The sequence below is a fragment of the Culex pipiens genome, chromosome 2 (assembly GCF_016801865.2).
Source record: "Culex pipiens pallens isolate TS chromosome 2, TS_CPP_V2, whole genome shotgun sequence".
NCBI lineage: Eukaryota > Metazoa > Arthropoda > Insecta > Diptera > Culicidae > Culex > Culex pipiens.
In genome coordinates this window covers 169,463,311-169,488,274 of record NC_068938.1, presented here as the reverse complement: position 1 = coordinate 169,488,274, position 24,964 = coordinate 169,463,311, and the positions used below count along the sequence as shown (strand labels likewise).

Below are 24,964 nucleotides of genomic sequence, written 5' to 3'. Positions count from 1 at the left end.
CTCACCATCCAGCTGCAGCTTTGTTGGCAAACAAACGGAGCACGCGTTAAAATGAAACTTTTTTCAAGAAAAATAATATTTTTCTGACTGAAAAAAATTGCGAACATGTTCAAACAATTATTACTAATGTCGGAGAAGTGATTGAAAATCAAAATTTTAATCCATATTTTTTCTATAAACTTGAACTTTTTCACTCCAATTGAGAACCCCTAAGTCTATCCACGACCGCTTCCAATGACCGTGAGAAGATGCCTAAAAATCCAGCTACCAACTAAATCTACAATAATATTTTTTGGAAAAACAATCATTTTTCAATTTCATGCTATTTCATGAAAAATTTAAACATATTTAAACTTCTGCAAATGATATTTTCGAAGAGCTATGTTTTTATTTTTTTATTTTAATACTATTCTGAATGTCCATGCATTGTCGTGTTACCAAGTTAATTTTTACGACGGCGAGGGTGGAGACGATATGACGCAGCAAATGAGCTGCCTCCGAAGAGATCCCGAAACATTGCCGCAACGACCCTTGCGGCGAGGTGGTTCAGCACCAGCACGTTTTTTTTCTTTCGTTTTTAGCAGCACTAATCATCCCGCAAGGTTATGGACACTTGCATGGGCCTGGAACGTGTTGGTTTCGACAGGCTCCCTCAATCTTCCAGGCCGGTGGTTCCTGGGAGTTGGAGTCCTGCGTCTGGTCCCGGCTGGAACGTGATTATTTAGGATTAATATTTAATAAGATGAGTGTTAACGATAATTATCAATTTTAATATTTATTTTTATTTGCGCTTGCGTTTTTTTTCTCTCTGCGCTCTAACAAAATTATATGATGAAGAAGTTGGGTCAGAAAGGCAGCATCCCAGCGACGATCTGTCTGCCACGTGGAGTTATGGGGTTGGCCGAAAGGAATCTCCAATAGCGAATCTTGTATGCGTGGATAGGAAGCATTAAGGGGAAGCACTAGCGCGGACGGTCGATAAGACAGGGATGTCTTGGGGGAAGGGGGGATGTTTGGTGTTGGCCGGTAATACTAGCAGGACTGTCTCATCGGAGGTTAATTCCCGAATCGTGCCGGAATAATTAAGATACGCGACGTGGGTTCTATTGGGGGTACCCGTTGTTGGTTGGGAGGGAAATTACAAACAAAATTGTGGTGTTATCTGCTGCTGTGAGGTGAGCTAGGATTGATTGTTGTTGCGAATTTGACCTTTTGAACTTTTGCGCAATCGGTAGGATTATAAATTTGTTCGTTATCGATTGGAAAAAAAGTTTGATTTACGGTATTGTTTTTTTATGCTTCATGGTCTAGCTCCCCATCGAATTATATAATTATTTAACTTACTAATGCAAAAAAAATGTTATTTGTTATGTGCAAAAGAAATACCAAAATTTGGTGTATTCATGCCATTTTTTGAGTGCAGTGGATTTTGAAGCCAGTGAAAAAATGGAAAATATATTACAATGCTCCACATTAGCGTGGTTCACGTTTCTATGAAAAAGACAAAAGTTGTTATTTTGTCTTGCATCAACCGGAATTTCGTTCTTTTATGTCCCCAGAAGCACTCCTGAAAATTTGAGCCCATTTGGTAAGGTATAGGAGCTCCAGTTTTAATTTTAAATTTATATGGAATTTTGATTTATTTTCCATGGGAAACTATCTTTTTTTACATTGTATTAGGATTTTTTTTTTATAAATCGATGAAATGACTTGATTCTTATAGTAGGAGATAGGTTTTGAACTCGGGAACAACTTTGTAGAACATACCAACATGCTAGGAAGTGTCCCTTTAAAGATACAGATACTTTTAGATGGTGGCTTTTGAAGTAAAGCCCCTTCAAAAGCCACCATCTAAAAGTATCTGTATCTTTAAAGGGTCACTTCCTAGCATGTTGGTATGTTCTACAAAGTTGTTCCCCAGTTCAAAACCTATCTCCTACTATAAGAATCAAGTCATTTCATCGATTTATAAAAAAAAATCCTAATACAATGTAAAAAAAGATAGTTTCCCATGGAAAATAAATCAAAATCCCATATAAATTTCAAATTAAAACTGGAGCTCCTAGACCTTACCAAATGGGCTCAAATTTTCAGGAGTGCTTCTGGGGACATAAAAGAACGAAATTCCGGTTGATGCAAGACAAAATAACAACTTTTGTCTTTTTCATAGAAACGTGAACCACGCTACTCCACATGCGAAAGCAAAATCTACTCACCTGATGATTCCATGTTGTTCTTAGTGGTATTCTTCGCCACATCGAATACATTTGTCATTGATGAACGGCTTATACAAGATTGAAAAATAAATGTTATTGAATCTGGATTCAAATCCACTAAAAAAAACAATAATTCTATCGATTGCTCGTTAATCAAAGTATTTGGTTTCCCAACTTAGAGAAATTTCAACGAATTTTGTTAGTGGTATATTGAAAAATTTAAAAATCACCTTTGAAATATTTGGTTTCTAAGTCAATTTAGCAAAAAAAAGACCTTGTCCAACTTGGTCAAAATTTTCCAATAGACTTAAAGGAATTCGATAAAACACTGTAATACCAAAATTATACTTAAATGCGGTATCTGGACTTAGACAATTTTCCACAATTTCAAGTCATTTCACTAGGGGTAATATATATATTTTTTAAATCAGGTGTGAAATTTTTGGTTTTCAATGAATGCATTCTCTTTGAGACTTCATTTCAGCTCAAAATAAATTACCTCGTCAAAATTGGTCAAAATCTTCCCATAGTTTCAAAGGAATTCGATAAAACACTGTAATACCTAAATGTAGTATCCTGACTCAGTAAATCTTCCAAAATTTCGAGTCATTTCATTGGGAAGTATATATAAAAAAAATAATTTAAATCATGTTTAAAATTTTCAGTTTTCAATGAAAGCATTCACTTTGAGACATCATTTTAGCGCAAAATTAATTACCTAGTCAAAAATGGTCAAAATTTGACCATAGTTTCAAAGGAATTTGATAAAACACTGTACAGTCATGTCTCGGTTTAGCACCGCATATGGGGGATGCAAAACCGAGGCACAGAGCTTATGAGATTTTGGCTATATGGGAGACATTGGCTTTAATCTTACGAAAAATCATGCAAACATCAAAACATTATAGTGTTTTGGAATCGGGATGATGTCAGCTATACATTAAAATTATTATTTCATGAAAATTTTCACAAAAATACATATTTTTCCTGTATTTCGAAAATGCATTTTTTTCTCTAAAGAAACCAAACATATATTGTTATTGCATTATGGGTATCAAATGATCAGTTTTTTCATACATTTTTGATGTAATAACAACATTTTTAGAAAATACTCCAAATTTTCACAAAACTACGTTTTATCGAAAAAAATACTCAAAATTTCAATTTATACAATACGGATATCAAACGATCGGGATTTATTCATAAATTTAGAATGTAATAACAACATTTTTAGAAAATACTCAAAATTTTCACAAAACTACTTATTTTTGTAAAACTTTTCAAAATTTCAAATTTAGCAATATGGGTATCAAATAATCGGGATTTTTTGACGAAGAACTTCGTCTTAGGGCTCTATACAGGGTAGCAATCCAAAATTTCGCGGAGCGAAATGTAACGAAAAGAAATTAATCGCGACTGCAAGATTTGTAACATCAATATCTCAGTTCCTGTTCAACACACGTAAAAGTGGTACCCACCAAACGAAAGGGGAGATTTCACGCATTCTTACTATACCTAATTAATGGCCATGAAATTTAGCTGAAGCACTTAAAAACTGAGTTTAAATTAATAAAACTGCTTCCACACAGCAAGCAAGCACGCACACAACACACACACGCGCACACTCTCTCTCTTGACTCCGCCCCCAAAGCCTTGTCTGCGTTTGGCCTTGACACAATTTGGCGATTTATTCCTTTTGTGCTGCTGCTTCGTCAAACGCCAAAACGATTTGATATAAAAGGAGGTGCCGATACAAAATCAAGTCAAATCAATTTTGGACGCCGACCTGGAAGGAGCTCCTGCTGCTGCTGATTCGGGACCTGCTGCTGCTGATTGCGGGACGGAACCAAGGAAGGACGCGCGGGGTGACGGATTTCACAGCACTCCTGATGCAGCAGCAGCAGCAGCAGCAGAGAACAAGAAATGCACTCGGTGCAGCGGAGGAAGAAGCGGCCAAAGGATGAAAATCTGCGGGAGGAGAGGACGAATCTGCGGGAGGAGACCACTTGTGCTTGCCGTAATGGCCTACCACCAACCAACGGCCCTTTTCAGGGCCAATAATACCCTCACGAAAGAGTTATTCTCGAATATTCAAAAATCCTGGTAATGTGGGAAAAGTAAAATGAAGCACCCAGAATAGTGGTTCAAAATGAAATAATTTTGATTTTTCAAAATGAATTAACTTGGATGGGTTCTCTCTCTCTCTCTCTCTCTCTCTCATACACACACACACACGCACACACACATACACACCGTCTGAAATATATATACAGGGAAATTTGAAGAACTTTAGCTGTGGCAAAAATTTTGCTTGCTAGCAGCAGCAGCACCAGCAGAGGAGAGCAGTAGAGAAGAAGAGCAACACCAGCAGAGGAGAGAAGAAGAGCAACACCAGCAGAGGAGAGAAGAAGAGCAGCTTCAAGTGTTCTTTTCTTCACTCTCGTTCGGGCCAACAAGGAGCGTGCTTCGGTGCGGCGGAGGAATAAAAAGTAAAAGCTGCGGAAGGAGAAAGACCATCAGGCCATGCAGGCAGTCAGAACCACGCTGGAAATCAGCCGGAACTGTCCCGGATCAGTCGCGGATTGCATTGTAAATCCGCCGGCATACCGCTTATGAAATCGAACGGCCCTTTTCAGGGCCAACAAAACAATCACGAAAGAGTAATTCTTCAATTTCAAGTACTGTGGGAAGGGAGGGAGGTTAAGGAAGGGGCCATCTGCTGGGTGGTCAAGTAAAAAAGTAAAAAAATTGACGTGGCCACGACTTCGATTCGGTGGGCTTGGGCCGCGACGGAGTGTGTGTTCGTATGCACACGTCGCGGCCTCCAAATGTGATGCTATATTTCGTGCACCGCGTTGAGCTTCCCGGTGAAGTTAAAACAGCCAGATCTGCTTAAAATGGCACTTTGCTGGCAGAAATCCATAACGAAGAGTTATTTCTTGAAATTGAAAAAAAATCAGCTTGCATTTCCGCGAAAGTAGTAAATGCTCGTCCTCACACACATACACACTCCCCGTTTGATGGTACACGCTGATTGGGTTCTACGCGTCGAGTTTCCCTTCCGCGGACGTTCGATTCAAGTACCTAAAATCGTCTCGGACTTAGCAAAGTTTAATCAACCCCGAGACCACTAAATCGACCAAAGCGCGCTTAAAATGGACGTCGGGCTGCCTCGGCAGCAGATGTAGCCAGTTTTGGGACTTCGGATAGTCCTTTCCACAAAAGAGCAATCAATTAGCGTTCAGAATGCGCGTGCACACACAAACACACACCTGTTCTTTGGTACACGCTAAATGGAACTTAACAACTGAGCTTCCCCTCCACGGACGGGACATTTAAGTACCTAAATAGCCCTCAAATTCTTTCTTAAAGATATCGTCCACCGTCGAATGAGCGTTTGCAGAAGCAGCGGTCACCACCAGGGGACCTCAAATCTGCGACGGTCAAAAATTCAAGCAGCCCGATTTCAAACCTGCGACGCTAGGCGTCATAATGCTTCATAATTTAAGCGCTCTGCAGAGCAGAAGTGAAAGTACAGTCGACTCTCTGGTTGTCAATATCCAAGGGACCGTTGAGGAAGAGAATCATCAGTTTACAGAACGACCCTGCTATGGGAGAGAAACATGGCAACGTCCATCAAACAAAAACAAACTAATGTCAAATACCCTTCAAAGCTTCGTTTCGCCAAGAAAAATGTCTATGCAAGCCATGAGAAAGTGAAATTATTGACAACCGGAAGAGATTTTTAATGCAAACAGAATCCAAGGGACCGTCGAGGAAGAGATCCTTCAAGCAAGGGAAAATATCGAGGAATGAAGATAATTGAAGTATGCAGATTGAAGGGACTGAAGAATTCATCGATAGATGGAGAATTATTGATATCGAGAAGATCGACAGCCAGAGAGTCGACTGCAAGTGGTTGCAGTGGTTTTTTAAATGTTGTAAATATAATGATTAGGCTCAGTGAAAATTTACGCATAATAAATAATGTTAACCTTAATTTAGAATTGACAAGAATAACTCTTTCGTGAATATTTTTATGGCCCTGAAAAGGGCCGTTTGATTTTATATAATTGAAGGAAACGGACATATTAATCTCCAGCACATTTAATCCGATCACCGCAGTTGTGCGGTCGGATGAAAACGAATGGAATTCTGGGGGAAATTAACATTTCCGTCCGAGGGTCAATGGGAGGCAGCCCAAATAATGGTGCAAAGTTGCCATGTACATCGTCCATTCTGCTGGCTTTGCTCGCTGCTCGTTGTTTGCTGCTTCGTTCGGTTCGAATGAGTTGAGAATGGCTTGCAAAGCAATCATATTTATGCGCCAGAATTGGGGACGCATGAACCTCCTACGTCAATGGAGACTCCACCCTCCAGCGCAAAATCTGGCTCGCGCGAAAGTATAAAAGAAAAATCCCAACGCAGAAGCCTCTTCATTCTATCCAGACCACCGACGAGTGAAGGTCGAACCGCGGAGCAGCAGCAGCAGCAACAGCACCAGCAGAGGAGGGCAGCAGAGAGGAAGAGCAACACCAGCAGAGGAGAGAAGAAGAGCAGCTTCAAGTGTTCTTCACTCTCGTTCGGGTCAACAAGGAGCGTGTTTCGGTGCGGCGTAGGAATAAAAAGAAAAAGCTGCGGAAGGAGAAAGACCATCAAGTAGGATCACGAAAAGTGCGGGCGCACTAGATGCAGCAGGCCACGCAGGCAGTCAGAACCACGCTGGAAATCAGCCGGAACTGTCTCGGATTGCATTGTTAATCTGCCGGCACACCGCTTATGAAATTAAACGGCCCTTTTCAGGGCCAACAAAACAATCACGAAAGAGTTATTCTTCAAATCTAAAACTGTTTTGTGTGCACTTGCTAAAAGCAAAATTTTCTAAAAATGGGTACATGTTTCTTATTCCTTTATTTTACATTTGATTTTGCTGCTCGTCATTTACTTTGACGTACTCACACACACACACACAGAGTAAAATTTGCAAGCCTACACACGCTGTCTCCGCATTTAATCTAAATTTTAATACAAATCATTACAAATTTTGGTCGCCTGAAAAATGTGGACTGAGAAAGAAGAAATTTTAAAATATTTGACCATTTTTTGCCTTGGCTCAATTTTGCACACAATCAAAGCTCTTGAAAATTCTTCCCTTGCAAGTGGCAGGTAAAATTGTTTGCATTTGACGACAAAAAGCAAATTTAGCATTTTAATTGGAAGACTTAAAAAAACCCTTTCGTGAGATATTTGGTGGCCCTAAAAAGGGCCAATTAATTACAAATTTGCCTTTCGCGTGCGACTAGCACATCGCCCAAGCAAAACGACGAGTGGCGATTCTCTTCCGCGGAATCTGCCTTTCATTCTTGGTTCTCCGGGCCGAGCACCGTGTAATCCGCGGACCCGTATGAGACGGGCTCCCTTTTCACCTAATGGATGCTCGCAGATTGAAACCGAGTCTCTGCAAAGCACTAATACTTATGCGCCCGAATTGGGTACGTATGAACCTCCTACGTCAACCGACACTCCACCCTCCAGCGCAAAATCTGGCTCGCGCGAAAGTATAAAAGAAAAATCCCAGCACAGAAGCCTCTTCATTCTATCCAGACCATCGACGAGTGAAGGTCGAACCGCGGAGCAGCAGCAGCAGCAACACCGACAGAGAAGAAGAGCAGCACCAGCAGAGCAGCAGAGGAGGGAAGAAGAGCAGCACCAGCAGAGGAGAGAAGAAGAGCAGCCCCAAGTCTTCTTCAGTACCGTTCGGGCCGGCGAAGAGTGTGTTTCGCACACGGTGCGGCAGAGGAAGATAAATTAAAAGCTGCGGGAGGAGAAAGGCCATCAAGTAGGATCACGAAAAGTGCGGCCGCACTAGATGCAGCAGGTTGAAGGCAACCGGAACCACGCAACGATGAAACTGGGGCAAGCTGCCGAAACAGTATCCGGATGAGTCGCGGATTGGACGAAATCTGCATCGTACACCGCTTATAAAATCAAACGGCCCTTTTCAGGGCCATCAAAACAATCACGAAAGAGTTGTTCATCAATTTCAAAATGAATTGCCTGCCAAAAGGCCACATGGTCGGTTTGTGTGTGTGTGTGTGTGAGAGAGAGAGAGAGAGAGAGAAAGAGAGAGAGAGAAAGAGAGGGAGAGAGTATATTTTTGCGTAACTATATAAGAAATATCGCCCGCAAAACTGCAAACACTTTGCTCTTGGCATTCAGCTAGTGAGGATGTCACGACACCTGGCGGCGAAATACCTTGCGAGTCATCGCAAGCGGAAGCGTGAGGAGAGAGAGAGGGAGAACAGAGTGGTGGCGCCACTGAGGCAAGCTGAGGAGACGATTGCTGATCGTGATGAGGAGGAGAAGGAGGGAGAGCAGGAGATGGAGAAGGAGGAGGGAGAGCAGGAGATGGAGGAGGAAGAGGAGATCAAGGCACCGAAACCGCGGAGGCCTGCCAAGACGAGCGCTGAGCGCGTCAGGGAATTCCGCCAGCGGAAGAAACTGAAAGCGCAAGAGGAGGCCGAGCGAGGAGGTACAGTAGCGGCCGGTAACCCAGCAGCAACTGTGAATTTGGAGCCGATGCCCGGCCCGAGCACGGGGCCAGTACGGTTCTACCCACGACCTGACCCGGTTCAGATTCCATCGGGTTCTGGAAGGGGCACGTTTCAGGCCGATTCCGAGACATTTCTTGGTGAGTTTTTAGCTAAATGTGAACAAAGATTAGCTTTAATTTGATTGTCTATTCTTTTAAGATAAGATAACGCCAAACTGTGAAACTATAACCAAGATTTTTACCTTTCGCTAAATTCAACAAAATTTTACAACTTAGCAATATAATGCTGATCATGTTTGAAAGTTTTCACATTGCATGCACAATTTGTGTTCTTGAAATGAATTTTCTCAGTATAAAGCGGATGTTTTAACGTATGAATATGAATTTAGTTGGCAGAATAATTTAATTTTGTTCTTAAAACAAACACAGTTAATATAGCCAATAAATAATCTGTTTTAGAGTTTTAGCATGAGATAGGCATTTGTTCTACGCACTGTCTAACTTTGAATTTTGGGTTTAATATTATACAATCAAAAGCAACTATTTAGATCTTCCTGTATCTTACAGGAATCGTACCGACTCGTTCCGCTCTGAACGAGTCCTCTCAGGTATCAGTACCCAATAGTCAGGGTAAGTCTGGGTAACTTAGGGAGGGGTGTACTCCATTTGGCATAATGGACATTTGGCATAACGGGTTTTCAAGATGGACGTTTGGCATAATGGACGTTTGGCATAATTGGTCCAAGACATCAGGGACGTTTGGCATAATGGACATTTGGCATAATGGACGTTTGGCATAATTCGTTCAAAACCCATCAAGGACGTTTGGCATAATGGACGTTTGGCATAATTTTTGCTAGCATTTTTTTTTCCTTTTTTCTAAGCAGATAACTTTACTTTAAAAATGATTTTTGTTTTCAAGAAATCTAGTATCTTTGTCATTTTCTCCCAATAGATGTATTTTTTTTCCTTTTTTTTCTTAATAAAGCTTGAAAATGCAATTTTTCATAAATATAAAATGCATTTTTTTCATAAATATATAATATTGAGATTTGTCTTCTTTTGAAATATTTTGCAGCTAGTTTTTTGTATTCAATTATTCCTTCTTTTATTTTAAATTCAACCTAACAAAGTGATGTAAGTTTTGCCAGTCTTTGAAATTTAGCAATAAAGATTTTATACTGTTTACCCTTTTCCCTCCTTTTTCAAATTCAACCTAAAGAATGTATGTACATTTTGCTCTTCTTTAACGAAATGCATTTAAATTTTTTAAAGCAATTTGCTCTTCTTTTATTTTAAAGCTAAAATAAGGTAAAATCTCTCAAAAAATGTGCAGTTTGTTTTTTTTTTCAAAATTTTGCAATCATTGTTTTTATGCAATTTTTTCTTCTTTAATATTCATCCTTAATAAGGGATGTACATTTTTTCTTTCTTTAAATATTTGACAAATGAGTTATGAAATTTTCCCTTCTTTTATTTTAAATTCAACTTTTAGAAGGGAAAATCTCTAAAAACAATACTTTTTGAATATTTGACAATTAACTTCGATTATGAAATTTTTTATAACATTTATATTTATTTATATAAAATTCAACTTATGGAAGGAAAAGTAAATTTAAAGATTCACATTTTGACACTCTTTAAATGTTTGACTATCGCAAAATTTTTATGTTTTTCACCTACCTCTCTTAAAAATAACATTTAATCAGCATTTATTTTTTTTGGGCAGTTGTCCCTTCTTTAAGATTAGTATTGAATAAATAAAAGAAGGGAAAATTCCATAAACAACTTTATTGCAAAAATTAAACCAACAGAGAAAAAATGTGCAGAAATTATATAAATGTTTAAAGACAAAATCTATAGGAGAATTTCCCTTCTTCAAGTTAAATTTAAAAAATGATGGGAAAATTGAATAAAAAAACTTGATTGCAAAATATTTAAAGAAAAGCAATATCGACATCCATTCACCCGAAATACAGGATCGAGAGTATAATTCCATCAAAATTTATAGAGAGCTCAATGCTAAACTCGATAGAATAATGGTACCAACTCACACCTGCAAAACAATTAATTTAATTGATTAATTGAAACAGTAAATTTGCAACTAGGGGGAGGGGGGTTTCTTTAGATTAAATTCGAAAAAGAAGGGAAAATGTGAATTTATTTAGAGATTTCCTTCTTCAAGTAAAATTTTGATCAGAAGAAGGGAAAATTGCATTATAAAAGCTCAATTGTCGAAAATTTGAAGTGGTTTTTCTCATCATGAATTTCATATAAAAGGGATAATTTCATTTAAAAAATTACTGCTAATTATATTGAAAGGGGAAAAATCTTAAGCTAACAAGAGATATTTTCTTCTTTATACTAATTATTTAATAAAAATATCAAAATTTCATTGAAAAGATTTATTGTGAATTATTCAAAAAGGAAAGAATTGACTATTGGGGAAAAAATATAGAGATACCTTATTTTTTATAGAAAAAAAATGATAATCTCTTAAAGTCATATTAAAAAGGTAAAAAATATACATTTTCGTTCGTGAAAATGACAAATACTTAACAAAAAAAACAAGCTAGTAATAATTATGCCAAACGTCCATTATGCCAAACGTCCTTGATGGTTTTTGAACGAATTATGCCAAACGTCCATTATGCCAAATGTCCATTATGCCAAACGTCCCTGATGTCTTGGACCAATTATGCCAAACGTCCATTATGCCAAACGTCCATCTTGAAAACCCGTTATGCCAAATGTCCATTATGCCAAATGGGGTACACCCCTTAGGGAGGTCTTTCAATATAGACGTATCCAGTTTGAAATGGCCGCTAGGTGGCCAATGGTGTTAGAAATGACAGCTTCCATGTATTTGAAAAAGGGAGCTCAGGAAAATTCAATTTTTAAGCAATAAAATGATTATTTATGATTAAAGTATTGATTGATTAGGTGCACAAAATGTGTCTAGAATATTATTTAAATAAAAACTGTTCGAAAAATTTGCAATTGAGATAAGTACACCATTCGATTCAGCAGGAATTTTGGGCACCAAAAATATATAGTTTTCATATGTTAAGTGTTTTATTTTAGAAGAAAATTAACAAAAAGTATGAAAATCGAGACATTTAGTATGGGAGCTGTCAAATCTCTCACCATCAAAAAGCAGCGTTGAGCTTTCGCTGGATTTGTCTATTGTCCCCAATTGTTTAATGTTTTGTAGAGACGGGTACGACTGCCACAGCTGGTGGCAAGCCAGATTGCGCGAAGGCCGACATTGCTTTTCACAAAAAGTTTACCAACAACAAACTGGGTGATTATTGCAATGTTTGTGAACGCATCTGGTTCAGCAATGACTTGAGGCCCATCACAAGCGATGGCGGGAGAGTGTTGGTCGAGGCAGGCCACTTTGAGTCAGTCGCGGGATTCAAGGTGTGCCAGACCTGCAACAACTCTCTGAGGAATGGAAAAGTACCCACTTTGTCCACATCGAACGGATTTACCTACCCGGAGAAGCCAGCGAACCTTCCACCACTGGATCCGATCACCGAGCGGTTGATTGCGCCAAGGCTGCCGTTCATGCAAATTCGTCGGCTCAGTCATGCGCGAGGTGAACATTGTTTATCAACTTTGAATTTTGTAGTTGGTAACGTGCTTTGAAATTTTAGGAAGCTACACAATCATCGGGCAGATCATAAATGTCCCTGTTGATGTCAACGAGATGGTTCGGATGCTTCCGCGTCAATTGGAAGATGATTACGCCTTTAATGTTTGCATTAAAAAGCAATTGATCCACAAGTCTAACTACCTGCAGGGATATGTCAAGAAGTCTGTCGTTAAAGCTTGGCTTCGCTATCTTATCAACACTCCGTTGTATAAGCGCGAAGGTATCGTTTTGGATGAAAGCCTCATGGAACCGGATGTACCAGAAGGTACTGACGGTGAGGAACTGATTGAGCTGGAAGTATCGGAAGTCGAGGATGTCCCAAGAGATGTCCCAAGAATTCCCCAGCAGAACGACCAAATTGCACTTGACGTACTCGAAACTGAAGCGGAATTGTTCGCAGGACAGCAACAGACCGTCTTCTGGAACGAGGACATGAGTCTTAATATTGCTCCTGGTCAGAACCGAATGCCGACTTCCATCGTGTACGATCAGTATGCAGAAGAGCTTTCTTTTCCCGGAATCTACCAAGGAAAAATGCGATCGTACAGGAAAGGGGTTCGCGTTACTCCTTACGATAAGGCTACCAGTGAAACTAGACGACGTGACCGGCGTGGAGCAAAGCCGACTCACATCCTGTACATGGGTGTTAAGATCATGCGTCTTCGGGTTCACGATGGAGTTTCGAGCTCCTTTAGGGTCCAAGGTACGAACAATGTGACCCGTGCTCAACTCAGTGACCCGCAGTTCATGCAGAGCCTTATCGAGAGGAACTTCGCGTGGCTGAAATCGATTCCGAACTCGGCATTGTACTGGCAGATACGGGAGAAAGATTTGTTCGCCATGATTCGACAGCTGGGAAAGCCAACGGTTTTCTTGACTATGAGTGCTAACGAGACTCACTGGCCCGAACTGCTGAAGATACTGTACAAGCTCTCGGATCAAGAGAACAGGATCGACTTGACAGAACCGATGGAGCAACTAACAGCACTTCAAAGAGCAGTATTGGTCAGTGAAGATCCAGTCACGTGCTGCCTCTATTTCAACAAGCTGATCGAAGTCATCCTCTTGATCTTGGGTTCGAAAACTCATAGTCCGTTCGGGAAGTACTACGTCGTCGATTACTTCAAACGGATTGAGTTCCAGCATCGCGGTAGTCCCCACTGCCATGCAGTGCTTTGGCTCGCCAACGATCCCAAGGAACCTGCTTCCGAGCACATGCCTGCTACTCTGGAACTGATCAACACCATCACTTCCATTAGATTCGAGGACCTTCCCACGCAGACGGCTACTAAGCAGGTTCATCGTTGCACGTTCACTTGCACAAAGCGAGGGGAAAAGCGCTGTCGGTTCAATATACCGTACTGGCCCATGAAGGAACAACGGGTCCTGCTTCCTCTTAAGGCTGACGATAGTCGCCGCAAAGAGTTGAAGAAACGCGCTGAGGAAATGCGTGATGTCCTGGCAACAATGGTATTCGATACGATTGAGGACTATCTGGCCCACTGCGAGTGTACATACGAGTACTACCTGGATGTAGTTCGTGCATCGCTGAAACAGCCTACGGTCTTCTACAAGCGCTCGATGGATGAAAAGGAACTGCGAACGAATCCGTTCAACGCATGGATTGCGGACAAGCTGCGTTCGAACATGGATCTCCAGTTTATTGTTGACGAAAAGAAACTTTGCCACTACCTGGTAGAGTACGTCAACAAGTCCAATCGTGGTGTTAGTGGATTGCACCGAGAGCTGATCCTCATGCAAGAGCAGAACCCCGGAGCGGACTACGGCGAGATGCTGAAGAAGATCAGTCTGAAGATGCTTGGAGCCGTGGAGATGTGCGCTCAGGAAGCAGCCTGGTTCCTACTGCGATTGCCGATGTCCGAGGCAAGTAAGAAAGTTGAGTTCATTCCAACTGCGTGGCCCCAAGACCGGACAAGAAGCAGGAAGCACTTCAAGACCATGGATGCAGAAGGAGTTGGCGATGACTCGACTGATGTGTGGAACAAGAACATCATCGAGAAGTACGAAGAGCGTGAAGGCCTGGAAAACGTCTGCTTGGCTGAGTTCGTAGCTTGGTATTCTCAGGAAAGAGGTAAAAACAGCTACAAGAAAAGGACACAGCCAAGGGTGCTGCGTTGGCGCGGATTCGGTATGAGCGAGCTTACTGAGTATAAGCGCGAATCTGTTCTCCTGTTTCTGCCATTTCGTAATGAGGTGGTGGATGTTCTCGACCAGAATAAGTTCCTCCAGTTGTACGATTTGCATGAGGAACAACTCTTGGCAAAGCGTAAGGAATACGACTGTGAGTTGAATATGGAGCAAACGGTCGAGGAGTATCTGCGCACTATTGCGAACTTGGAGGATGGAGCGGAGAACAACGCAGCAACCGAAAAGCACGACGAGCTGGTGCGGACAGTCATCATGCAGCCGAATAATGATGACTTTGAGCTGCTGCCCACAAGAGGTTTAAGATCTGTCATCAAGCAACGCACAAACGTGTTGTCGAAGGAGGCATATTGTGAGATGATGCGAGCTACGAATGCAGAGCAACGGGCATTGCTTCAGCACGTAATCCATCTGATGCATTGCTACGAAGAGCACGAGCCGCTGCAGGTTTTCTTGACCGGTCCGGCAGGAAGCGGCAAAACCTTCCTATTGCGTGCGCTTATGGAAACGATCAATCGGTACAGCCAAACTCACAACTCCCGCGACAACGCGTATGTAGCTTCAGCTTCGACTGGAAAAGCAGCCAGCGCAATTGGTGGAACCACCCTGCACCACGCTTACCACATCACCATGTCTCGCCAGGCAACGAAGATGAATTTCGAAACGCTCCAGATGTACAGGAACGAGATGCAGCATATCAAGTTTCACATCATCGATGAGGTCAGCATGGTTGGCGCCCACACCCTGAATACCGCACACATACGCCTCCAGGATGTTTACATGATCTATGATGTTGCATATGGCGGTGTGAATGTGTTGGTGAGTGGAGATTTGATGCAGTTGCCCCCAGTCAATGCTCGCGCCGTGTTCAAGCCTCCGTCGAACTCCATCTGTGGCGCTGTGGTGTGGCAGTCGTTGATGTTTCACGAGCTCAAACAGGTTATGCGTCAGGCGGATAAGCAGTTTTCAGACATTCTTACCAAGATTGGTAATGGGCTGAAACTGACCGCCGATGAAACCAAACTGATCGAGAGCCGTTTCTTCACAAAAGAGGATCTGAGCAAGGAGGACACTGGCGGGGCGGTACGACTGTTCCATCGGAACATTGACGTAACCAGCTACAACAACGAAGCGCTGAGAAACATTGACGGGCTAGATTGCACAGCAGACGACACCTTTGTGGGATACAAGACTGCAGAGCAACTGGCAACTGCTCGTATCAAACTCTACAAGATGAGTCTGGCTGAAACGGCAGGTTTGCAGTATACAACTAAGTTCTGTCCTGGAATGCCTTACATGGTCACCACAAATGTCAATGTGGAAGATGGCATAGTGAATGGTGCAATTGGGGACTTGATGTATGTCGAAGAGGGCGTTGATGACTCAGAGGATCGCATCATGAGACTTTGGATCAAATTTGAAAACGCGCAGATCGGGATCATTGCGAGGAAAGAGGTGGAGCCTATGATACGCACACGACCCGACATCTTGCAGTCAGATTGGACTCCAATCGTGAAGCGATCCGCAAACATCGATCTGGGTAACCGCATTAAATGCAAGCGCATACAGTTCCCGGTTACACCAGCTAATACCCTTACCATACACAAATCTCAAGGTGGAACCTTTGATAAGATTGTGTACGACTATGATAAGTCCCAGGATCAGCAAATGGTGTACGTCGGTTTATCACGTGTGAAGTCACTGCAAGGCCTCTTTTTGACCAACTCAAAGGGAGACTTCAAGTTCCACCATGCGAAAGGCTGTGACAGCCCAAAAATGCGAGAACTGCGTAACGAGTACAAGCGTTTGCAGAATCACCGTTTGCGCACCATTGTGGACGAAGTGGGTGAGGTCTTAGAGAGCAGCGGACCTGCCACCACGTTGATGACCATCAACGTACAGAGTTTGAGAGCTCACAAGTTGGATATAACCACCGATCCCATACTTCCCAAGGTTCACTTTCTAGCACTGAGTGAGACGTGGCTGGATGACCACTCCTCAGAGGAAATAGAAGATTTTACCTGTATCATCCAATCGAAGCGGGTTGGTGTGCGATCGGGAGGTGTTGCAATCTACCAGAATACGACCGATCCGGATACTACCTTGGCAGTCCCTCATACGCTTGAAGTGGTGGGCAACGAACGCGACCAAGAATTCGGCAAGGCAGAAAAGTACGGAGATATTTGTGCAGCAAAGGTGATGGTGATGGGTACTGAAGTACTGCTGGTATCAGTATACATCTCCCCAGGAACCACAACGAAGCAGAAAATATGGTTCCTTGCTCGCAATTTGATTCGTACTGCCTACGTGGATACGCCAATGATGGTTACCGGAGACTTCAATCTTGACATCACCAAGGAGGATAGTGCAGACTTCGTGGGTTATATGCGAGAACATTTCATGCTGAGTTTGTGCAATGATACGAAGAAGACGACCACACTTGGTGGTACAGCTCTTGACCTTACGTTCACAAAGAACATGACGGCGGAGGTCACGCGTTACATTGCATATTTCTCATATCATCGGCCAATGTTGTCTCTCCTAAGACCAGCAGCATCCGAACCATCTCAGGCGATCTGAACAGCTGTCCTCTGCGCATGACTGATTGCGCACAACTATAACCTGGATTTGACTACAACCTGGATTCGACTACAACAACTACAACCTGGATTTGACAACAGCATCTACACCAACAGAAGACAAAAATGAAACCGAAGAAGAAAATTTATTGTTAAATACTAACCTCATACCATACCATACCATACCAATCAGCATAGCGCACCAGGTACGCGTGCTGTAGCAAGAAGACGCTTCCATCTTTCTCGATCTTGAGCTGCTACTCTCCAATTTCCCAGGTTACAGATCTTCCGGATATCACCATTCACTTGATCTCCCCACCGTGCGCGCGGTTTCCCTGCTCTTCTGCCTGTTCCGCCAGCTGGTTCAGCGCGGTCAAAAAGCAGTCTGACAGGCTGGCTCTCGTCCATTCGGGCGACATGGCCGGCCCACCTGAGCCTCCCGATCTTCGCCTGGGTGGCGATGGTCGGTTCTTCAAGAAACGCGTGCAGTTCGTGGTTCATGCGTCTTCGCCACACTCCGTCAGACACCTGCACTCCACCGTAGATCGTTCGTAGCACCTTCCGTTCGAAAACTCCAAGGGCTCGTTCGTCCTCCTGCCGCATCGTCCAAGTCTCGTGGCCATAGAGGACTACCGGTCTAATCAGTGTTTTGTACATCGTCAGCTTCGTGCGGCGTTGCACTCGATCTGATGTGAGAGTCTTCCGTAATCCGAAGTACGCACGATTCCCGGCAAAAATACGAGTCCGGATCTCTTTGCTGGTGTCGTTGTCGGCGGTTACCAGCGATCCCAAGTACACGAACTCGCTCACCTCCTCCAACTCATCATCATCCACAGCTAGAGGGGTGAGACATGGGGGGCCAACGTCCTTCGAACCCCTTCCTCTCATGTACTTCGTCTTCGTCGTATTCATGCCAAGTCCTACACGCCTTGCTTGTACCTTCAGTCGGGTGTAGACATCCTTCACCGTCTCCAGGTTTCTTGCCACAATGTCGATGTCATCGGCAAAAGCAAGCAGCTGGTAGGACCTGTTCATGATCGTGCCACTCGTGTCAATGCCCGCCCTTCGAATAATGCCCTCAAGGACGATGTTAAACAGCGCACAGGATAGGCCATCACCTTGCCGCAGCCCTCGGCGTGATCCAAAGGGTTCCGCTAAATCCCCCGAAACACGCACGTGACACATCACACCATCCAAGGTAGCCTTGATCAGTCGAGTCAGTTTAGGCGGAAACCCGTTCTCGTGCATAATCTGCCATAGCTGCTCGCGGTCGACTGTATCATAGGCCGCCTTGAAGTCGATAAAGATGTGATGTGTGGGCACGTTGTACTCACGACATTTCTCGAGGATCTGTCGGAGACAAAATATTTGGTCCGTGGTGGCGCGCGCGCCAGTGAAGCCCGCTTGGTAGGGCCCCACGAACCTCCTTGCATGGGGTGACAGCTGACGGCAGAGGATCTGGGAGAGGATTTTGTAGGCCGCGTTGATAAGCGTGATGCCGCGGTAGTTGCCGCAGTCCAGCTTATCGCCCTTTTTGTAGATGGGGCACACGACACCATCCATCCACTCCTCCGGTAGCTTCTCCTCCTCCCAGATCTTGGAGATCACACAGTGAAGCGCCCTCGCCAGTTTCTCTCCTCCATATTTGAAGAGCTCACCGGGTAACCGATCCTTGCCGGCAGCTCTGTTGTTCTTCAGCTTCCTGATCTCCCTCTTCACCGTTTCTAGATCAGGCGCCGGGAACTGTTCATCAGCTGCGGGCGCTCCAAGGTTGACTTCAACGCCGTCTCCGTCCGCTTCATCGCCGTTAAGGTGCTCGTTGAAGTACTGCTTCCACCTGTCCAACACCTCGCTTTTGTTCACGATCAAGTTCCCCTCGTTGTCCCTGCATACATCGGCTCGCGGCACGAAGCCTTTGCGGGACCGGTTCACCTTCTCGTAAAACTTCCGCGACTCGTTAGCTCGGAATAGCTGCTCCATTTCTGCGCAATCCCGGTCTTCCTGCTGGCGCTTTTTGAGCTTGAAGACCGCGACCTGCCGATTCCGAGCCTGCCTGTATCGTTCCACGTTCCCTCTCGTCGCCTTGTGCAGCTTCCTGTCGTAAGCTGCCTTCTTCTCGGCGGTAATCCGTTGGCACTCGTCGTCGTACCAATCGTTTCGGCTGACTCGGATCGCACTACCCAGTGTGGCTTCCGCTGCACTGCCGATGGCTGAGCGTATGCGACTCCAACCATCTTCGAGCGAGGCTGCGCCAAGTTCCTCCTCACCTGGCAGATTCGCTTCCAGCTGCTGCGCGTACCTGTGGGCCACTTCTCCGTTCTGAAGACACGCGGTGTTGAACGGAGGGGCCCGCCGGCTCCGGCGTTGGTTAAACACCGTCGACAGCTTTGAGCGCATGTCAACTCCAACTAGGTAGTGGTCCGAGTCAATATTCGCACCGCGAAAGGTGCGCACGTGCGTTACGTCCGAGAAGAATCGGCCGTCGATCAGGACGTGGTCGATTTGCGTTTTCGTCCGTTGGTCAGGTGATGTCCAGGTGGCTTTGTGGATGTCCTTGCGAGGGAAGTAGGTGCTCCTGACCACCATTCCTCGGGAGGCTGCAAAGTCAATGCAGCGTTGGCCGTTGTCGTTCGTGACCGAGTGCAGGCTTTCTGGGCCTATTGTCGGCCGATACATTTCCTCCCTCCCAAACCGAGCGTTCATATCCCCAATGATGACTTTCACATCCTGCCGCGGACAGCCGTCATACACCTCCTCCAGCGTCGCGTAGAATGCTTCCTTTTCATCATCGGACTTTTCCTCGTGGGGGCAGTGCACGTTGATTATGCTGTAGTTGAAGAAACGGCCTCTTATCCTCAACTTGCACATCCGCTCGCTGATCGCCGTGAAGCCGAACACGCGATCCTGCATCTTGCCCCGCACAATAAAGCCGGTACCCAGCTTCTTGTCCTTGCCGCCGCTCAGAAAAAAACGGGAATCGGTCTGCCGACCTGGCCAGTCGAGCACCTGCTCCTCCTCCAAGCACACCTCCTGCAGTGCCACAACATCGAAGTTGCGAGGTTGCAACTCATTCGCCAATGCGAACTGGAAACCCAAAAAGTTCAGGGATCTGCAGTTCCAAGAACCGAGTCGCCAATCGGTGATCTGCTTTTTAATAGGCTTCTGCCGTTTGCTCCGGATTTCCAATCTTCTTGCCATTCGCGATCCTCTTTTTCGGTAGGCAGCCTTATCAGGGCCGCGCTACCTAGCCTCGGGGCGACGAGGTCGCCTACGAGCTACCGAGACTTAGCTCCGGTTTTCTCTCGATACCGTAACGGGGGCTTTTGTCTCGAAGCCTAACGGTCTTCATATCCGGAAGAGAACGTAGCAGCAAAACATAAATACACTGCTTTGTGCTTGTGTGCTTTTGCGCTACCGAAATCACTTTCTAAATTTTCAACAATTTCAAAAACTTTTACCACTTTTTTTCTCAAAAAAAATTGCACTCTCGACACACCGCGATCGACCTTTAATGGTGTGCGTGTCGTCACCCGTAGCGAAACACTAGCCCAGGCCACGACCGATCACTTGTTTTGCTTCCTTTGTTTCTTCCCACGATGCCGCCGCTGTGCAGCAGAATAATCTTCACTTTTTCTGCTCCGCCACCGGTCGCAGGGGAAATATAATTCACTGCACTGATTCCCGGCACCTTCCCGCGTTGATTAGTATCACTTTGGGTCGCGATAAAACCGAGTAACCGTGGTTTTGAGGATACTTTCGCGGAGCCGTATCGAGGCACAACAAGCGCGCACTACTGCACTACACACACCCCACAAATACACACAAATACTAACCTCACTGACACTAACACACACTCACAATGAACTGTTCATTTATTAGATTAAGGACAAATTGAATTCATTGTTACTATTGAGACATTGACACAACTACATAACCTCCTTCCCCTTACAATAATACACAAACACATAGGGATCCAATGAAATGTACATAATAGGTTAAGCTGAAGTGAAGTGAACAGTGCATACTTTAAAAATAAGTTATGTTACACTTAAATCCCCCCCCCCCCTCCTTTCCCACCACCCAATGATATTTTTCCCATTGATTAAATATTTAAACTCTTCTACACACACATACAATCACACTTACAATCACACATACACGTAAACATATACACACATACATACGAGTTCACATAAATAACACCTCTACTAATTTCAACAAATCTACCGATCAAGATCTTTGCAGAGATCATCCATTTATTTTCAGATTTAAACCCACTATAACGATGACGATTGACAGGAAGGACGAGCGACAGGAAGGACGAATGACAGGAAGGACGAACATTCCAAAAACACCAAAGACGACAGCCCCAGGATCACCACTAATCAAATTTTCTTTTCAGGGCACTCAAAACAAACGGTCCTTTTCAGGACCACCAAATATCTCACGAAAGAGCTCGAAAGTCAATCCAAAGCAAACTAATGAAATGCAACACAAAAAGAACAATCTGGAATTAATGTATTACTTTATTTCGTTCCAGATTAACCATTCATACTTCCGTAAGGAAATTAGCGGACGGATATCTCTCGACTGGCAGATTTTGAATCAATTCTAGTTCTGCTCTCAGAATTTCATAAACATCTGGTCTATTCAGGACTATTGCTCCGGAAACCACGAAAGATTCATTCTTAAACAAATAATTGTTTATAAATAAATAAAATCCAACATTAAATCCCTCTTTCTGATCTCATAAAATTATTCAATGGACTAAATATGAAGGAATGCAAATCATAATTCTTAAAACTTTTCATATACGTTTGTGTCCGAAGTTCTTCGTCATTATGGTTATGCCTGTAGCATTACCACTGCAACTTTTTTAGTAATAAGCCGTAAGTCATATACAAAACAATTGTTGGGCCATCATTCTGAAGCACTTCAAGGTTTTGAATGCTTGTACAAAAATGTAATGGAATTTGCTCTGTCTGAATCAAATTTGCCCAATGAAAATTTGTTTGATTGCAGTTTTTATGGATTAGTTGAAAAATCAAACCATTACATGGATTTGCTAAAATTGTCTGAGGATGATCGAAAATACCTAGACATAATTGAGATAAGATTTACAATGGCTTACATTTTAACACTGCAGCGTGAATATCAAGATGCAATTCAAATTTATCAGGATTTGTACAAATACCAGAAAGGTCACGGTAAATATAAGGTAGCCATTTGCCGCACTTTGAAATTCATCGCCAGAGTTAACAAATTCTTGGGAAATCATTATTGCGAAAAAAACAAAGGTTTAGAAGCAATTCAGTGTTACATAAACAGCCTCGTAGCTTCAAGTAAAGTAATGAAAATCACGAAAGAAACTCGCGGTGGAATACATCCTGCAATCAGAGAGATTTATTCTTTTATTAGCAGTGTTGTAGAAGCTATGAAAAAGTGTAATGATGATCGATTTTCTTAACTTCTATGGTTCACAAACGTAAAATATACATTTTATTCAAATATTATGATAATTGATCGTTTGAAACCACATGAAATATAACACAAAACACATTGATTACATGTTTCCCGTCCACCAAGAAAAACAAAGTTCTTTCCGAAACACCCTGTTCAATACCTCGTCGTAATGCAAAATTAATCCTAAACGTGACCGTAAATCATCCCACCGTTTTTGAGAAGGGGAAACTCCCAAAACCCATCATTATGACTGGCACATACGTGACCACTCAGCCTTACAAAGTTCCAATTACGTCCTCGGCTGACCACATTCCCAACTTCCTTCGAAACCACCACTTCACCACATGAATGATGCAAATCCAGCAAACCAGCCAACGTCGATAAACCGAGCAGCAGCAGCAACAATAGTTCACATGATACCAACCAGGCCAACCAGCTCATAAATTGCAAATCAAAGAAAAATCCACCCCCGAGGGGCCCACCATAAACATTATTGTGCGCTGGGCTGCCTAACCCCCCTTCAACCCACCACGATAAAATTTCCCAAGTCACTATCCGAACTCACTGACTGGAAAAACAAACAACGGTTGATTTATTTTCTATCTCTCGAGCAAAAAAAAAAAAAACCCCCAAAACCATCATCCATCGCACTACAGCGCAACCCACCGAAGACAAGTTAATGTCAAAAAGCACCACCACCAGCAGTGAGTGAGGAAGATCAGTCACTTTGCATTTTGGTTAAGACATCATCGTTTGAGCATCGTCGTCAGAAGGAGCATGCACCACCATCAGCAGCCCAGTGACTGCAAAGTAGCGTCATCGATTGGTGATTGAGATTTCATCGATACTACCACCAGCCAGCACTTCGCGGTGGAGAGAAACCCCGAGCAGAATGGTTCACAAACAAACAAACTCTCACATTTTAACAATTTGGCGGTTTGTATGTAGTGACTGATAAAATGATAAGAATTTGTTTCTGGTTCTGGTTCTGGTTCTGGTTCTGGTTCTGGTTCTGGTTCTGGTACTGGTTCTGGTTCTGGTTCTGGTTCTGGTTCTGGTTCTGGTTCTGGTTCTGGTTCTGGTTCTGGTTCTGGTTCTGGTTCTGGTTCTGGTTCTGGTTCTGGTTCTGGTTCTGGTTCTGGTTCTGGTTCTGGTTCTGGTTCTGGTTCTGGTTCTGGTTCTGGTTCTGGTTCTGGTTCTGGTTCTGGTTCTGGTTCTGGTTCTGGTTCTGGTTCTGGTTCTGGTTCTGGTTCTGGTTCTGGTTCTGGTTCTGGTTCTGGTTCTGGTTCTGGTTCTGGTTCTGGTTCTGGTTCTGGTTCTGGTTCTGGTTCTGGTTCTGGTTCTGGTTCTGGTTCTGGTTCTGGTTCTGGTTCTGGTTCTGGTTCTGGTTCTGGTTCTGGTTCTGGTTCTGGTTCTGGTTCTGGTTCTGGTTCTGGTTCTGGTTCTGGTTCTGGTTCTGGTTCTGGTTCTGGTTCTGGTTCTGGCTCTGGTTCTGGTTCTGGTTCTGGTTCTGGTTCTGGTTCTGGTTCTGGTTCTGGTTCTGGTTCTGGTTCTGGTTCTGGTTCTGGTTCTGGTTCTGGTTCTGGTTCTGGTTCTGGTTCTGGTTCTGGTTCTGGTTCTGGTTCTGGTTCTGGTTCTGGTTCTGGTTCTGGTTCTGGTTCTGGTTCTGGTTCTGGTTCTGGTTCTGGTTCTGGTTCTGGTTCTGGTTCTGGTTCTGGTTCTGGTTCTGGTTCTGGTTCTGGTTCTGGTTCTGGTTCTGGTTCTGGTTCTGGTTCTGGTTCTGGTTCTGGTTCTGGTTCTGGTTCTGGTTCTGGTTCTGGTTCTGGTTCTGGTTCTGGTTCTGGTTCTGGTTCTGGTTCTGGTTCTGGTTCTGGTTCTGGTTCTGGTTCTGGTTCTGGTTCTGGTTCTGGTTCTGGTTCTGGTTCTGGTTCTGGTTCTGGTTCTGGTTCTGGTTCTGGTTCTGGTTCTGGTTCTGGTTCTGGTTCTGGTTCTGGTTCTGGTTTGTTTTTGTTTTTGTTTTTGTTTTTGTTTTTGTTTTTGTTTTTGTTTTTGTTTTTGTTTTTGTTTTTGTTTTTGTTTTTGTTTTTGTTTTTGTTTTTGTTTTTGTTTTTGTTTTTGTTTTTGTTTTTGTTTTTGTTTTTGTTTTTGTTTTTGTTTTTGTTTTTGTTTTTGTTTTTGTTTTTGTTTTTGTTTTTGTTTTTGTTTTTGTTTTTGTTTTTGTTTTTGTTTTTGTTTTTGTTTTTGTTTTTGTTTTTGTTTTTGTTTTTGTTTTTGTTTTTGTTTTTGTTTTTGTTTTTGTTTTTGTTTTTGTTTTTGTTTTTGTTTTTGT

General features: G+C 43.3%; 3 protein-coding genes across 3 annotated transcripts; 2 read left to right on the top strand and 1 right to left on the bottom strand.

Annotated features, from left to right (window-relative positions):
* The first annotated feature begins 4,139 nt into the window (after positions 1-4,139).
* LOC128092702 (basic-leucine zipper transcription factor A-like) lies at positions 4,140-8,028 on the top strand. The gene is made up of 4 exons (XM_052707052.1): positions 4,140-4,233; positions 4,535-4,685; positions 6,666-6,824; positions 7,821-8,028. Exons 1-4 carry the CDS (start codon positions 4,140-4,142, stop codon positions 8,026-8,028), a joined length of 612 nt encoding a protein of 203 aa, XP_052563012.1.
* Positions 8,029-8,444: 416 nt separating this feature from the next.
* Positions 8,445-17,173, top strand: LOC120417263 (uncharacterized). Its single transcript, XM_052707051.1, has 4 exons — positions 8,445-8,907; positions 9,337-9,399; positions 11,984-12,231; positions 12,404-17,173. The coding sequence occupies exons 1-4, from the start codon at positions 8,445-8,447 to the stop codon at positions 17,171-17,173; spliced, it is 5,544 nt and encodes a 1,847-aa protein (XP_052563011.1).
* Positions 17,174-18,896: 1,723 nt separating this feature from the next.
* On the bottom strand, positions 18,897-24,623 carry LOC128092701 (cell surface glycoprotein 1-like; the record flags this gene model as incomplete). Its single annotated transcript, XM_052707049.1, has 4 exons — positions 18,897-19,009; positions 19,440-19,557; positions 19,666-20,256; positions 23,541-24,623. Coding segments are annotated over 4 exons (1,905 nt in total), but the record flags the coding sequence as incomplete, so codon positions are not given.
* Between the last annotated feature and the right edge of the window lie 341 nt (positions 24,624-24,964).